This window comes from Panthera uncia (genome assembly GCF_023721935.1).
Source record: "Panthera uncia isolate 11264 chromosome A3 unlocalized genomic scaffold, Puncia_PCG_1.0 HiC_scaffold_11, whole genome shotgun sequence".
Classification (NCBI taxonomy): domain Eukaryota; kingdom Metazoa; phylum Chordata; class Mammalia; order Carnivora; family Felidae; genus Panthera; species Panthera uncia.
Genome location: NW_026057578.1, coordinates 14,693,250 through 14,709,685, shown reverse-complemented (window position 1 = coordinate 14,709,685; position 16,436 = coordinate 14,693,250). Strand labels below are relative to the sequence as shown.

The 16,436-nt window shown below is 56.6% G+C and overlaps 1 protein-coding gene across 2 annotated transcripts in view; it reads right to left on the bottom strand.

Moving 5' to 3' along the window:
• The window catches only part of ZNF335 (zinc finger protein 335), an 18,640-nt gene extending 2,204 nt beyond the window's left edge, over positions 1-16,436 (bottom strand). The window contains exons 1-20 of one of the 2 annotated variants that reach the window (XM_049650661.1): positions 16,336-16,436; positions 15,408-15,658; positions 13,867-14,107; positions 12,949-13,026; positions 12,401-12,700; positions 12,168-12,308; positions 11,182-11,328; positions 9,602-9,854; positions 9,340-9,517; positions 8,254-8,366; positions 7,406-7,424; positions 7,160-7,276; positions 7,000-7,076; positions 6,761-6,921; positions 5,814-6,046; positions 4,806-4,899; positions 4,590-4,684; positions 1,552-1,811; positions 607-718; positions 136-510 (exon numbers count right to left, since the gene is read on the bottom strand). In XM_049650661.1, the coding sequence (XP_049506618.1) occupies positions 136-510; positions 607-718; positions 1,552-1,811; positions 4,590-4,684; positions 4,806-4,899; positions 5,814-6,046; positions 6,761-6,921; positions 7,000-7,076; positions 7,160-7,276; positions 7,406-7,424; positions 8,254-8,366; positions 9,340-9,517; positions 9,602-9,854; positions 11,182-11,328; positions 12,168-12,308; positions 12,401-12,700; positions 12,949-13,026; positions 13,867-14,107; positions 15,408-15,608 (3,195 nt within the window). In that variant the 5' untranslated portion in view covers positions 15,609-15,658; positions 16,336-16,436. Of the gene's footprint in view, positions 1-135; positions 511-606; positions 719-1,551; positions 1,812-4,589; positions 4,685-4,805; positions 4,900-5,813; positions 6,047-6,760; positions 6,922-6,999; positions 7,077-7,159; positions 7,277-7,405; positions 7,425-8,253; positions 8,367-9,339; positions 9,518-9,601; positions 9,855-11,181; positions 11,329-12,167; positions 12,309-12,400; positions 12,701-12,948; positions 13,027-13,866; positions 14,108-15,407; positions 16,002-16,335 lie in introns of those variants that run through there. The other variant, XM_049650662.1, reaches the window with a different exon arrangement.

Below are 16,436 nucleotides of genomic sequence, written 5' to 3'. Positions count from 1 at the left end.
ACAGAGCTCCCTCAATGCTGAGGCCTCAGAGTCCTCTCCGACCCCAGAGAGGGACAGCGGGCCCGGCTTGCGGTGTTCAGTTAAAGTCTGTTACACAAACAAGTGGCCAGATGAGCACCAGGGGGCAGCACCTACCCGGACCTCGGGCCACTGGCGGGCACTGAAGGGGCAGTCGGGGCACTTGAAGGCACTAGGCCCGGCGTGGGCTCGTTTGTGACTCTCCATCTCTGCTCGGCCAGGGAAGGCCTCGGCACAAATCTTGCAGGAAAACTTCTTTGATGATGCCGTGCCTGCAGGTGGCGGCGAGGGGGGTACTACCAGGCCCGGGGCTTTGCTGGCTGCAGGAGGTGGGGAGGCAGAGCCCTGGGGGTCTCCCACCCGGTGGGTCCTGGCTGGAGATGGGGGCTCAGGGCCATCTCTGGGCAGCCCCCCACACTGCAGCAGCGGCCACTTGGCTCCAGGGGCCAGCGAATCCGGACTCGGGAAGGAGATGGAACCATCTGCAGTCAGCTGTAGACAGATGGGGGCGCATGACGGACTGGGGAGGATTGGGGGGGGGGGGGACTGACGGGGAGCGGGGGCGGGGTCAGCCACCCCAAGCCTCACCTCAATGTGGTGCAGCTGTGTCCCGTCGGCTGCCATGATGTAGTGGGTGCCAGCTTCTTTCAGGGTGTCGCTCACGACCACGGCCTGGGCTGCCTCCCCTGGGGGCTCCTCGCTGTGGGCACCGAGTGGGGGGAGGAGTGAGGTGGGGTTCTAGGAGGGGATGGAAGGCCACAGGAGTCCTCTTCCCCGAGAAAGTCATCAACTGAGGGGTGATGGCGGTGAGGCAGCGAAGCCCAGCGCTCCAGCCCGGGTCTGGCCGAGTGCGGCAGCGGGTGGGCCAGCATGGGAGGCAAGCAGGGGCCGAGAGTGGAGGGCAGATGTGGAGACCGGGCTGCCTGCCGCCAGCCCAGGGGTCCTGCTTTCCACCCCGGCCACACACTGTGGTACTTTGGTGCTTGGATTAAGGGCTTTCTTAGGCTGCCCAGGAGTGCAGCGAGCACACAGTCTCTCTGCCCTGAACTTGCTGGGTGTGGAGGACACAGGGCAGCTGTCAGGCCTCCAATGCCGGCAAGGAGCCCGAGCTGGCTCTGGAGGTCAGAACTGGAATCACCCAGGTGTGTTCAGGGATCACCCAGAACAAAGAGCACATGGTTTTGGAACCCAAAGTTCGACTCCTCACTACATACCTGACCTTAGGTAAGTTATTCCATGTCCCTGGCCTATTTCCTCACCTGTGAGATGAGGGACACCTGGATCTCACGAGAATGGTTTTGGTGAGTGCACCAAATGTTTAGGTGTTTAGGTCTAGTGCCTGGAACATCTAAGAGACCAAGAAATAGTAGCTTCCAACCTCCTAACAAGAGAGACTCCGATGGCTAATCACATGGTATGTATTAGGATTTTCGCCTCCTGCCAACTAAGCTCGAGCAGGCAGAGCCCTTCTCTGGCACCTCCCGGCACACCTTGTAAATGGCTGAAGGGGGTCTTGCGGGCAGCAGGTCTCACCTGTAAGGTGTGCCAGGAGCCGAAGTCCCCTCCTCCATAGGGGGTGCTGTGATGACACTGTAGCCAGTCCCACCAAATGGACCGGGTGCCAGGGTGATCTGGGGCAGGTCGGGGGCACCCAGCTGACTCTCTGCTGCCAGGCCGCTCCCCGGCTCTGCCACGTGGAGGGTGACCACTTGGGGAGCGGCACCTGCCGGGGAAGGCTGCTCGCCAGGGGAGGCTAACTCTGCTTCCACGTCCTCCGACTTCACCACGGCCACCTGTGAGGGAACCAGAGGGTGTTACAAGCAGGTACAGAGGCTGGCACGCAGGGCCTCACAGCTCACCCACACTGGCCAGGGCCCGTGCCACCACCACTCATTTGTACAAACCCCACTGTGTGATCTAACACACCCCCTGGCTCTCCCAGCCCTGCCTGGCACCTGCAAAGAAACAAGACCCGGGGAGAGCAACCCTGCCCTCCCTGGGCGTCGGGCAACGTCTGGAGACATTCTCTGGTGGTCACAATCGGAAGAGGGGTGGTCCTGGCACCTAGGAGTTACCTGCAGGGATGCAGCTGACAACCCCACAACGCACGGGATAGCCCCCACAACGAAGAACTATCTGGCACAAAAGGCCAAGATTGAGAAATCCTGGTAAAGGGACAGCTAGCAAACCATTTAAGAAGAAAAAAGCTTGACCTCACATCTTGCTCCAGAGCCTGCTTCAAATAAAGACCGAAATGTAATAAAACTCTAAGTATATGAAAAGAAAATGTGGATGAATATTTTATGATCTGGGGTGGGAAGATTTTTCTATAATCGTGACAGAAAACGATGCTAAAGCCTACAGCAAAACAAACCATAAACTGCAATTAGAAAACGAAGAAACGGGGGGAGGGGGCATTTAACAATAGATACGAGAAAAGGGGAGTCTCCCTCATCTGCAAAGAGCTCCTGCAAAGTGACGCTAAAAACACCAACAATAGAAAAACAGATACAGGACACAAGTCAGAAAATAAAATGGTCTACGAACATAGTTCAAACTCATTTACGGTTATAAAATTATATATATAAAAAACCAAAACCATGAAACATACTTCTGCCATGCGGAAGACATTTCTAAAGCTCGAGATACCCAAGCGTTGGCAAGGGTGGAAGGGAGCGCAGTTTGAGAGGTGGTCACATAAACTGTCTTTTTATTTATTTATTTTTATTTTTATTTTTTTTTTTTTCAACATTTTTTATTTATTTTTGGGACAGAGAGAGACAGAGCATGAACGGGGGAGGGGCAGAGAGAGAGGGAGACACAGAATCGGAAACAGGCTCCAGGCTCCGAGCCATCAGCCCAGAGCCTGACGCGGGGCTCGAACTCACGGACCGCGAGATCGTGACCTGGCTGAAGTCGGACGCTCAACCGACTGCGCCACCCAGGCGCCCCTAAACTGTCTTTTTATGAGGCTTCACACCTTCAGACCCGCCGATTCTACTTCTAGGAGGCTTTTTTTTTTTACAGCTAAAGAATGTTTTAGGACCACCTGAAATGTGCACTAAAGCACTGCCCTGATTGACAAAAAGCTGGAAACCCAAGCAATATAGGACGGAACGCGCTCACGCGCTCACAGCATCTCTACGGTGTAGTGGCCTAGGGATGTGAAATGGGAACAGTAACAGAGAGGACTCTGTGTGCCGGCCAGGCCACGCCTCACACACTCCCGAGCAAGCAAAAGCGGAGGTGTTGAGGAGCATGAATTGTGTGATCCCATCTTTTTTAGAAACAATGTCTCCATGTTAGCGTGTATGTGGTCAAAACTGGAGACATGCCTATTTGCCGCTGGCGGGGGGGGGGGGGAGTTCAGGACTTTCACTTTCTGTATAGAACATTTCCTAATGGTCATTTTGGTTTAACATATGTTTTTGTAATCAGATTAAAAAAAAAAAAAAACTGGCATGAGAACAACAGACAGCAATAAAACAGAACTTGTATAGAAATGGGCTCCTATATATATGGGAATCTAGAACGTGATAAAGCAGACATTTCCAACCACAGGGGAAGATTTGATATACTACACTGTGCAACTTTTGGGAAAAAAAAAAGCGAGTCCCCTACCTTTCTGTATACACCAAAAATAAATTCCAGGTGGAGTAAAGATTTAAGTGTAAAAAAATGAAACCCTAAGCGAAAGAAACCCTAAGAAGAATATACGAATGTTTATATAATCTTGGGGTGATTACAGGCCTTTCTAGGGATGATATCAAAGGCAAAAACCATGAAAGACTGATTTAACTAACTAAAAACGTAGAACTTCCAAACACCCCCAAAGGCATAATGAAACCCTACGGAGGTCCCCAGGCCCAACACCAGGCTCCCCCCCTCCACAGAGTTCTGTCTGCCCTCCAGCCCCTGGAAGCACATCATTGCTCCCAGTTCCTGGAATTTATCATCTCAACACACATTCTACATCTTTTCGAGAGGCTGGGAGACCGATAACAAACCTCTCCCTACCTTAGAGGAGTGTGGGGTGTGCAGTGCGGGCAGGGCAGGGGTAGTGGAAGGGTGACCCCAGGCGGCCAGAAGGCGGCAGAAGTGAAGATGATGAGCTGGGGGCAGGGGGTCTGCTGGGCATGAGGTTCAGGGCTAAGACAGGCTAGAGGGGAGGGAGCCTTGGGAGCCTCCGGGCTGTGGGAGGGGGTGTCGCGGAACGAGGGTGCTAGGCTGGATGAGAAGCTGGCCGGGACCTGCAGTACAGGGCGGCCGCAGAGCTAGGAGACCTGAACCAGCGGGACCCCAGAAGCCACGAGAGCAGTGCTTACCGCTCAGCCTGGCAGAGGCCGCTGGTGACTGGAGCTGAGCGGAAGCCCCTCTGACCTCCCTGGCACAGGGGGTCCCCCTCCTCTGTGTTTGCCCACAGGGTTTCAGTGGACTGTCTCCCGGTTAACTGGGCGCACCCCGAGGGCAGGGCACGTCTGCCTCACCACCCTCCTCCCCTCCCAGTGTCCAGTGCACGGCGGGTGCCTAAGGTGGCGGCACGGGGGAGGCAGCGGCCCCGGGCAGCTCACCTGCAGGGCTGTGCCCCCCAGCTCCCGCTGAGCACTCATGTTCAGCAGCAGATCCAAGGCTGTCTGCGTGGCCATTGCCGTTGACTCCTCAGCTCCTGGGTCGGGTGAGACCTGAGCCTTAGGATGGGCCGGGGCCTCCTCTCTCCCTCCTCCAGCCCCGGCACGTGCCCCGCCCCTGCCCCGCTCCCCAGGCTCCCCCGCTCCCCCAGGGCTCACCTTGCTGGTAGATGATGGTGGCGCCACCAAGGGTGTCGGAACAGAGCAGTGGGGGGGTCTCAGGTGCCTGGAAAGGTGCTGCCTCTGGGGGAATCTGCGGGGTGGGGTGTGGCCAAACCTGAGAGGGGGCAGCTCAGATTCGAGCACTGGTTACCAAGCACCTCCTCTGTGTCAGGCACTTCACATCTGCCGGCATGTCTCATCTTCATACAACTACAATGCCAGGTATTTATCAGCTCGGTGCCACAGATGAACTGACCGAGGCTCAGAGAAATGAAGCGACTGCTTAAAATCCCACAGCGAGTAAGTAGCAGAACTGGGGTCTGAACACAACACTGACACTAGAGGCTGTGTTCTACCAGCACTTCGCAGTGGTCCATCTTCTGGGGCACAAAAAGAGTAGGTGGTATACTCAGCTATGAGACTATACTTCTCAGCCTGCCTTGCAGCTAGGTAAAGCGTGGCTTTGTGGCTAAGCAGGAGCTTCCGGTTAAGTTCACGAGGAAGACAGACGGGAGAGATGGCAGGCTTCCTTTCTGCCCTTCTCCCATCCCTTCCTCCTGCTTCTTGCCTGGGATGTGGCTAGAAGGCTGGAGCTCCTGCAGCTATACTGGACCATGAGGCAACCACAAAGATGAAAGTCGTATGCCTAGGATGACTGGGAAAAAATACTGAGAGAACTTGGTCCCTGATGACTGACCACTGAGCTGCCAAACTAGCTCTAAACTGCTAACCTTTGGACTTCTTTTATGCAAGAGAAAAATGAACTATTGCCACAATTAAACTCATATTTCCATTCTCTATTACTAGCACTGGAAAGCCACGCCCACTTTGAGCTTAGGGCTGACATGTTTGTGACCCCCATCTGCTCAACTGGAGAAGCTGGGGCCATTTTGTCACCTCAATGTGTAAATGAGGATGCCAGGGACTGGAGGGGTGACAGGACACGGTCATCCTGGCCCATGCTCCCCAGTCCCTTCTATCTGCTGCCTGCTTGGCGGAGCTTACCTCAGGAGGCCCTGGGGAGCTGGCGGGTGGCCCGGGGGCCGCGCTGTGCTGCTGCTTCAGCTCCTCGATCTGCTGCAAAGAGAAGAAGGGGCGACGGCGGGAAGGGGGCTCCTCAGGGTGGCGCCGCCCCCACTCCTCGAAGCTGCTTGCGTGCCGGCACCGTACATGCAGGCGGAGGTTCTTCTTGTGCCGGGTGCTGAAATGGCAGTACTCACAGGCGAAGGGCTTGGCCCCTGAAGGCACACGGGAAGGGACGCTTAGGCTTCCCCACCCTCTCCGGGAAGCCTTCCGTAGTCCCAAGGACCCCTCTGAGGGATTCACTGCTGGGGCTTCGCTCCCAACACACGCCGCTGTCCGATCTGCTGGGCCAGGACAGAGAGGAACCAGGCCCACCTCCGGCACTCCCAGCCTTCCCAGGAGCGTCTTATTTTCATGACAGGTGACCACACACTTCTCCTACGAACCATCCCTCCCGGGTAGACAGGGATCTGGCCCACCACGGTGTCTCATCTCTAGCGTGCCCATCAGAGGGCTGCGCGCCGAGGAGGAGAAAGAACCGACTGTTCTGTCTGCCTTCTGTGGGCTGAGCATGTGACGCTGCTTCTCCCACTTCACGTGTGAGACTGGGGCCTCCAGAAACTCCTCTTCCCCAGCACCCAGCGCCCAGTACAGACAGGGCTCCAGACACAAACAGAACTCACTTTGGCAACCACCACATGGTAGGTGCTCTGACTCCCTTTCATAGCAAGTTAGCCCTTGGCCACACAGAGAAGAGCTGGCTTAGCCCAAGAGAGCGGGTGACACCCCAGAGGGGATGTCCTGACACCTGAGAAGCCAGGCTGGCTGCCGAGGGGGAGGAAGAGGACAAGGCCGAGCCTGCCGCCTAGGGGCATGGCAAGTGGAGGGCTCACCAACTTGCCCTCAGGCCAGGGTGGGGCTGGCCTGACCTGTGTGCTTAACAGCCACGTGGGAGAGCAGGAAGTCCTCTCGGAAGGTGCGGTAGGGGCAAAAGCTGCATTTGAATGGCTTGTCGCTGACGTGGGACAGCTGGTGGTTCAGCAGTGCCTTCTTGTCCTCACAAACAAATTCACAGAACTCGCACTTAAACCTGGAGGTGGTTGGAGGAAAGCTCAGTGGTGGGGTCGGGTGGGGTGCTCCAGCCCCAGGGGCCTCCTTAGGGATATACCTGCGGTTGGCGACAGCCTGGATATGTGTGAGCAGGTGCATCTTAAAGGTGTAGCGCTTCTTAAAAGACTTTCCACACTGTGAGGGGTAGGGTGAGTTAGAGATGGGAGATTGCCCAGGGAGACCCTGAGCCCCTGCCCCCAGCCCTTGGCCCCACCCACCTTGTCACACATGTGGGGCTTCTCAGTGCTGTGTGTCTTCATGTGCTGTGTGAGTCTCTTCTGCATGGGGTACACACGGCCACACACAGGGCACGGGAAGGAGCTCAGCTTCGGAGTCTGGGAAGGGACGAGACGGGACCAGATGAAGAGAGAAGGGGAGGAGAGAGGGGGAGACCTCACCTCCTGCCCCCACCTGATAAGCAGCCCTCAAGCAGGCTCCCTTCCCAGGACAGGCCCCAGACTCACCGGATCTGGCCTCTTCTTCCTGAGGAAGAAAGGCATAGAGGTTAGACCACTGCTTCCCCAACCCCACCACAAACTCTCTCACATTGACCGGACCGTCTCAGCCCTGAGTGTCCCTTCTGCCCAGCCAAGCCCTTCTCTCAGAATAGGGCTTCCCCAAGTGGAGTTTGCTAGGAAATGCTAAGAGGCACGCTGTAAACAAATTCTAGAATGGTGCCTTCTTCCTGTCACAAAATACACGTGCATTTTAAAGGCCCTGAGAAGTCCTGTAGAAAAGAGCTGGCGAAGCAGGTGTTCAGCCTGGTGTCCCTAATCTTACTTCCTCTCTCCCCTTTTCTTAAGAAAACCCATTAGCATCATGGAGAGCAACCTTTGCCACAAGCACAATTTGAAAGTCACTTTTCTCCTGAATTCCTGTATTCGACCTCTGCTCACGTACCACCCTAAGCAGAGTGAACTCCTTCCCAAAGCTGTAGATCTAACGACAACGTAGTGAGCAATCACAGGGCCCCTAAGGATTTTCCTCCACCCATCTGTCCCATGTCTGCTCTGTCAGTGCTGAGAGTCGGGAGTCTACAAGATCTTTAGATCATTTACTGAGCTCCTTTAATCCCCTCAACAATGACTGTCCCCATCTTACAAAGCTCATAGCAGGGAAGAGACGGAAGAAGAACCCTTCAGGCCCTGCTACTGCTCTGAGCCACATGAGCTGGGATGAACGGCCTTATCTTTCGCAGGTCTGTGCCGTGCTGTGAATAGTGTGGCCCAGAGCAGGTGCTCAGTAAAGGGGGAATGTGGTCACGCCGGGCCTCTGCTTCCTGCCCTGGCCCACCCCACCCACGCACACTGACCGGTCTCGGCTGTGCACGGCTGCGTGCCGGGCCACGTCCTTCCGGTAGACGCTGGCATAGCTGCATTCGCCACACTTGTAGGGCTTACTGCCCACGTGATTGAACATGTGCTCCTAGGACAGAGGCAAGAGGACAGTGGGCTGGGGCTGGCTTCCCCCTCCCCGCCAACCTGTGCCCACAGCCTCAGAGCTGCTCCCAGAACGAGTGCAGGAAGGGCCGGAGAGCCTGTGAGGGCTGGGGACTCTCCCCAACACGGGCACCTACTTGGCACCAGGCCCTGTGCCAGCTCACCACCTGACGGAGGCAGAAACTGAGGCTCACAGGGAAGGGACGTGCTGGGGTCCCACGGTGACCCTGTGAACAGTGGAGCCTGGAGCCAAACCCAAGCGGCACGGCCCCAGCGTACTCCGGCACAGCCCAGCCCCGTTAGGGCTCCGGAGAACAACTTCCAGGTCACGGGGCCCTGTCTGGGGAGGAACTACCGCGTGCAGAAAGCACGGGGGCTTTGACCAGCTGTGCTTCGGGTGGCCCCCACTCCCCACCGCGGCCAATTCTCTGCCTCACTTTGGCCAAGCCACGGTTTCCTGGGTCAGTACAATGGCACTATCGATACCTACAGCCTCTCCAGGCTGCGCAAGCCTGGAACCCGAGCGTGCGTGCCTGCCTGCCAGGCCCAGGTACTGGATAAAAACGGCTCAGGGTCACAGCAAGCCCACTGGCGCTTTTGGGTAAATGATAAAAAAAGAGCCCCTTTCTTGAGACACCTGACGGCCACCTACCGGAAAACTTTCTAACACACAGAATCAGGGAAAGCCCGTTTCCCTGCCATCTGCCAGTGCGTGTGGTGAACAGGCACGTCAGTGCTGGCTGCGGCGTGAACAGCCCCCCTGAAGATGCGACGCCACTATGCCGCGTGCAGCCTGCGGAAGTGCCCGCGGCTCCCCCCTCAGCTCCTTCAGCACGGCAGCGGCCAGGCACGTGCCCTGCGAAGGGGCAGGAGGTGCCAGCGAACGACCCGTCAACTCCACTCCCTCCTGGCACCTTCACGTTGGTCCCGTGCCACGCCTGCCCTTCCCCGTCGCGCACCTTGAGCGAGGACCAGCGGCGGGAGCGATAGCTGCACTGCAGGCACTTGAAGAGCTGGGGGTCCCCGGCCTCGTGGGAGTTGACGTGGAAGCGCAGGTCCTCATGGGACAGGAAGCGGGAGCCGCAGATGCGGCACAGGAAGGGCCTCAGGAGCGGTTTGGGTGACTTGTAATAATACCTGCCAGGAGGGTGTTGGGAAGAGGTGTGGCTGGGCCGGGGCCGCCGGGCTGTCTCCCCCTACCCTCATCTCTGCTCCACATACTTGCGGTATTTCTTGCCGAGGAAGCGCCTGGAGGGTCGGCCCCGGCGGCGGGGTGGGGCATCGGGCTCATCCTGGCAAGAGAGGGCTGCGTTCTCTGCATCCGACTGGCTCACGCCGGGTTCCACGGGGCCCCTATCGGCCTTGCCCAGGGCAACCAGGCATCCTGGGCCGGAGGAGCTGGGTGCCTCGGGATCCTGAGGCTCTGGTGGGCTCTGTCCGCTCTGGGAACTCACTAGAGGCTCTCCTTCCACACCTGTCACGCACATGGTGGCAAATCAGCCACGGACGCACCAGGACAGACGCGGACAGGTATGCCAGAGGCCAGCCAAAATACTTCCTTCAACCACTGTCACAGACCACTGATGGGCACGTCAGGCCGTGGGGTAGACGCAGGCAGCCCACGCCAGAGGGCAGGGTGGACACAGGCCCCTCCTGCAACTGACATGCTGCTAGACGGCACAACTTAAACAGGACGGTCTGCGGCAGCAGCAAGAGAGCTGGCGACCTCCCCGTCAAGAGACCCGCGTGCCAGCTCAGCTCTGACACCAGACTTCGGTGCCTCCTCGCGCCTCTCTGAGTCTCATTTTCCCATCTGTCAGATGGAGACGATAAGTGCTGCTCTAGTGACCTCATGGGAACATTCTAGGGTCTGGGAACGACAGCAGTACTTTAACATTGGCTTTCTTTAGGGAGGCCGGGTGGCTGGAGGGCAGATGGGAGGAAGAGAGAAGACAGAGCATCACTGCACGCACTCCTAACCTTTTGAAGTCTGAACAGTCTGAATGTGCTACCTATTCAAAAACATCCATTGTATTCCAATGCAATGTTTTAAAAATTAAAAGTGACATAGACAATGCTGGCAAGATCCTGCTTCATTTGATTGGGATGCTCAGCTACACAGGTGCATTCATCTTGTGAAAATTCCCTAAGCCTTGCACTTAGGATGTGTGTGCCTTCCATACAGACCTTAATAAAATGCTATTCTTAAAAAAGACACTGAAAATGTGTAACAATCTCCCCTATACAGCACATACAAAAACAGTTATCATGTGTTTTTGTGTGTGTATGTTTACCCCTTAAAGCGATCCCGAAAAGCCAGATGCTATCACCTCCATTCCTAACAAAGGAACAGGGGATTCGAGAGGCAAAATAACACACTCTGAGTCACAGAGCCAGTAGGTGATGGGGCCATTCATGGCCATGATCGTGCTTTCTAGTCCCCAGCCTGTAATGCTCCAACCCAGTGTTTCTTGGACACAGTTTCAGCCCTCAGACTTGTTCTCATTTCAGTAATCACACTTATAACTTATCTTCTTAGTTCAATTATAAAGATTCAAACTTCTCCCGCGCTCCAACATCTTACCACCGAGAGGCCCTGTCACAAAGCTGATATATTGCTTATCAGGGTTTCTGAAGCTTGGTCTCGGAGGACCGTCCCTTTATGAGGCGGCCTTCAGGTCACCCTGACTTGGTATGTGCTGCCCTGAGTGGCACCCTCAGTCCCCAGGGCTCCACAGAAGCAAGCAGGGAAGGAGGCCATCCCTCAGCCCCCCACACGGCCTCACGTGACCAACTCTCACCATCTGAGAGGTCCGCGGTCTCCAGGCGAGGCAGCTTCCGAGGCCGGCCAGGTCTCCTTCGGGGTCTTGGGGTACTGGGAGTAGGGCGCTGGGGCCGTAGCTGCCGGCCCCGGGGCTCATCCTCGGCCGGATTGTAGTCACTGTCCTCTGTGGGGGCCGCAAGCAAAGGTGGGCATCAGTGCCAGACTCGCCCTTTCAGCCCTAATCCCTGGCCCAACTTCCCTAGGAAGAGGCCCACTTCCCATCCCTGCCTACTCCTCCTTCAAGCCTATCAACCAGTGATGCCTCCCTCCAAAAAGCCCTCCTGGCCTCCCACTAGCTGACTATGAGTGCCTCTCTCCAAGCCCCTTTCTCTGCACCTTTCCTGACTCCTACCGCCAACTCAGGCAGCTCCACTATGAAAATCAGAAAAAGGTGCCCGTTTCTTAAGACACTTCACAGCCATTGTTAGAAGATAATTGAAATAAACAATGAAGTCTATAAACTGTGACGACTATGCTATCCAGTGCAGGAGCCACTGGCCATATGCAACGACCGAGAAATTGTGCCTTGTCTACACTAACACATAATTTTTTTTTTTTTCAGTAACAGATAATTAAGTGTAAAATACATACTGGCTTTCAGAAGACTAGTATAAAAACGCAAAGTAAAACAACCCACTGATAATTCTGATAAAGCTTAATTTTATCTTTTTTGTTTAACTTTTTAAAGCATAGCTACAAAGCTATGTAAGAAGTTTACATGCAGCTTATTCTATTTCTGTTGGACAAATGTGAACGTGGCCCTCTTAAGTGGTGCTCTTTTTCAGCGTGCAGTCTCCACAGCCGCACACAGAGGTCCTGACCCCAGAGCCCCAACTCCTGTTTTATACCGGAGGCACACATGTGTACCAATTCCTCTTTCCCAGTCCTCCATGTGGGCCAGAGGGAATTCGGTATTTGTAGATGGGGATGGGGATGGCACTCCTGGGAGCTAAGGTGGCCTACCCTCTAGGTCGTCAATGGCACCAGCGTCGACAATGTCATCATCATCTTCCTCCTCTGGCCCCTCTTCGTCTGGGGTCTTGGCAGAGGTACCCCACTTCCTTACCAGACGCCCCTTCTTACCGGCTGCGGTTGCTGCTGCTGCTGTGAAGAGAAGAGAAGCTCGCCAGGCCTGGCGGGCGGAGGCCCCCCCCCCCCGCGCACAGCCCCAGCCAGGCAGGCCGCCGTCAACACACCTGGTCGGAAGTGCCGCTCCCGCATGTGGCGCAGCAGCGTGGCCTTGGTGCTGCTCCGGTACTGGCACATCTTGCACTTGAACTGCTGTACCACCACCACTTCCATCATGGCCTCCAGGCTCTGCAGGTCTGGCTCCTCGGTACCAGAGCTTGGGGGCGGCTGTGCTGGGGAGCTGGGCCTCCCCCGCGCCTCCTCGGGGGGCTCTAGGCATGTGGACGTGGGGCCGTCAGCCAGGGCCTCGATGGCTGCCAGGCTGTGGGCCAAGGTGGAACTGGACATCGGCGAAGCCATGGGGGCACCTGTGGGTGGGTGAGGGAGTCGGAGGGCAGGGGGGTGGAGGGGAAGGTGGCCATGAGCAACAGCTGTCCCTCCCAGGCAGGCCCAGGGATCCTAGAACCCAACCCCCCACCAGAGTGGCAGTGGGGAAACTAGGGCCCGGAGCAGAGGACGACCTGCTAGGATCACACAGTGAGTTTGTGGCGGAGCCTCCCTCTCCAACTCCCTCGCCCACTGCAGGGCGCCCTGGGTCTGCTGCCTGGGGTCTCACCATCGTCCGGGCCCTGCAGGATCAGGTACCGGGCAGTCTCAGTTCCGCCATCCTCAGCACTGGTTACGGTGATGCAGCCTGGGCAGAGATGGGGGGGAGGGGATTCCCAGCTGACAATGACAACTGTCACCGCCCATATTCATTCTGGCTCACCCATGCAACTATGAACCAGCTGCATTGCCCCCCTGAGCCTCATCTGTGCCCTGCCCCTGTCCACGCCCCCACCCAGAACAGGGCTGTTGGGAGGTCTAGTGTGCACGACACGCTGGCCCAGGAGCTGGCCTACGGTCACACAGATGCCATGGCTACCCCAGCTGCACCCCCTTTGACCACTAAACCTGGAGAGTCTCCCTTCCTGTCTCCAAACTTCTCCAAGGTCAAGGCCTAGCCCCTGCACCACTTTCTCAGGGTTGGCTTTCCACACCACCCCAGGACTATTTGAAGACTGTGGCCTTTACACCATTAACAACAGAAGGTACAGTGTGGTCAATCACGAGTACAGAATCTGGAGTCAGACCGTCTGAGCCCATGGCCCAACACCTGCTGGTTGCAGTGGGTCCTCTGTACCTCAAAACTCTCATCTCGACTGTGAGGATGATAATAGCATCCGGATTTTTTGGGGTCACTGGGAGGACTAATGAGCTACCATATGTAAAGTGCTTAGAACGAACTCCAGTACAAATTAAGTATTATTATTTCTATATTTATTGAGTGTTTATCACATGCCCATGCCAGGCACTACACTGAACTGTCTTATTAAATCCTCACCTCACTTACCACTACGAGACAGAGGCTACCGTTCCCCCATCATACGCTTAGAGTGGCAGGGTTATGTGTCCAAGTTTGCATGGTTGGTGCTGCTGGACCCCACAGGAAGACCCCTGTGGGTCAGCTCTTACTGCCCTCTGCCTGACTCACTTGGGATTAGGTCTGGCCCGATGGTGGACTCGATGATCTTGTCAATGGCTGAGCCCAGGTCCGAGGAAGAAGCCGTGCAGTCGGACACCAGCATGTTGGCGTCTGGGAGAGCGCTGGAGTGCACCAGTGCTGGGGGGCCGCCTGTCACTCCCTCCACTGGCCCACGGGACACAGAAGAGGAATCAGGGAGGTAGCCGTGGGGCAGGGGGTCTGTGCTGGAGCTGCTCTCAGATACTTCCTCCTGGGTGATTGGAAACAGGGATTTTAGGAGCCACGGATGGAGCAGGGCCAGTTGCCACCCACTAGATAGAGCTCCTTGGCCTCGGTGAGTAGAGGCATCCACGCTGTCAGCCCCACAAAGGACCAGTAGAAGCCCTCCAGTCACAGAGCCACACAAGAACAAGTCTCAGGGTCCCTGGCTCTGGTCAGGTAAGAGGCCTCATAATCCCCACACCCACACAACAACCAGGCAGAGCTATTTTCACTGGGCCTTTGAATTAGCTATTTCCTCTGTCTGAAATGCTTCCCAGCATTGCACCATGGCTAATTCCTGCCCAGCCTTCTCACCACCATTTACTTGGTACCTCTTCTAGGAAGTTAACCCTGACCTCCAAGGCCAAAGTAGGACTCCTCTGTCCTCAGTGCCGCAGTTGTCTGTGTCCCCTCCGTTATGATTCACTCTAGAGTAATATGTCCTAGGTCAGACGGTACTTTCCATTAAGGCCGGGCTCACATCTGTCTTGTGTCCTGCTGTATCCCCCGGGTCCAGCACAAGCTGGGCAAATGGTAGGCCCATCTCTGCTGAATTAATGAAATCCTGACCCCAAAATGGGGTCCATCATCGTGCAGCTCCACAATGTGATGTCCTGGAAATCATTATCTTGCAGATAATAACAATGGTAATGGCTAATATTTACTGAGTGCTTACTATGTGCTGAGCACTGTTTCTATTGCTCTGTATATGCTAATTCATTTAATCCTCACAAAAGCCCTATTGAGGCATATGTATTTATCATTCCCACTCTACAGATGAGAAAACTGAGAGCTAGAAGTGGGGTAGCACGTCCAAGATCACAAAGCCAGGAATGGCAGAGCCAGAAGGAGACAGTTTTACAAAGCATTTCCAAGAGCATTTCATTTCCTCTATGAGGCAGGCATTCCTGTTCCATTTTACAGACAGAAGAATGAGGCTCAAAGAGGTCTCCCAGTGAATCGGAAGTAGAGGTTAAGACTTGAACCAGGACACCTGCGTCTCAAAGAAGGAAGAGAGTGGAGTGGGTAAGGCCACTGCTTAGATTTGAACCTTGGCTCTGTCGGCTTGCTCTCTGTGCCCTGTAAGATGTGGAAAAGAGGGATATGCAACACAAGGTATGAGGCTTAAATGAGAAAATCCATGTTAGGGGCTTGGCATGGTGCCTGACACACAGTAAACCAAAACCAAATATTAGTTACAAGCCAGCCTTTCTGACTGCTGCCCTTGGCTGCCGGGCATGCTGCCTGCGGTCCCTGCCTCCACCCACGCCGGCCAGCACGGTCCATACCAGAGAGCTGCTGCCGCGGTCGGAGCTCTGCCCCACGCCAGAGTCGTCGGCCTCAGCCGGCCCCGGGGCGGCCGCGGCGTCGCTGCTGTCGGCCGACACGGCTTCAGAGGTGCCCACGCCCAAGCCGCTCTCAGAGGGCTCCTCGGGCCGGCCAGGCCCAGGGGCCGCGTCGCTACTGCTCTCCACTTCGTTCTCCTCCATCGGCTCAGGGGGCCGCCTGACAGGGACTCGCAGGGTCTGGATCCTTCACTCTGCCAGAAGAGGTGACCCGGGCTGGAACAGGTGGGCCTCCTTCCCGGCCCCGGCAACCACGGCCCACCTAGCTGCACCCGTGTGCCCATTTCGCAGGTGCAATGACGGAGTCCCCGACGGGGAGGGGCTTTCTCGTGTACAGAGACAGGAGCTTTGGGAAAACAGGACCGAGAAGCCTGGCCTCCCAGTCTAGAGCCTTTCCCCAGCCCCAGGAGGATGGTCAGTGGCCGGTAATCTTGACCCTCCTCGTCTCCCCTCCATGATTCCCGCAGCGTGGTTCGCTCTAAGAGCCCTGTCCGGGCTCAGTGGTTCAGCCCTTCGGCCCCCCGAGTCCCCCCGGGTGCAGGGTCGGTGGTACAGCCCGCAGGCCCCCTGGGTCAGTGGCTCGCTCCCCCCCTCCCCTGGTTCCCATGCGGAGGGGGCTGACAGCGACGGTCCCGGGGCCTGGCGACTCGGGGCTGTCCCCGGCGCTGCCTGCGCTCCAGGCCCGACGCCATCTTGTGGCGGCGCCGGGTTTCCGCTCAGGCAAGTGCGAGAGCGACTAAAGGGCCTGGGACCCCGGGGCCCTGTTCGGACAGCCCCGCCGGCCCGGGAGCTCGCCGCCGGCTATCCCCGTATTCTGGCCCCACTTCGCGGCAGGGTGCAGTGGGGCGACCTGACTCTACCAGACGCTCACCTGACGCTTTCGTAGCCGTGCTTCTTTCCGACTCCGGCATCGACGAGGTCGCCATCCTCTTTCCCCCGCTGCGGAGGGACCCATCGGCCCACCGTAGGCCG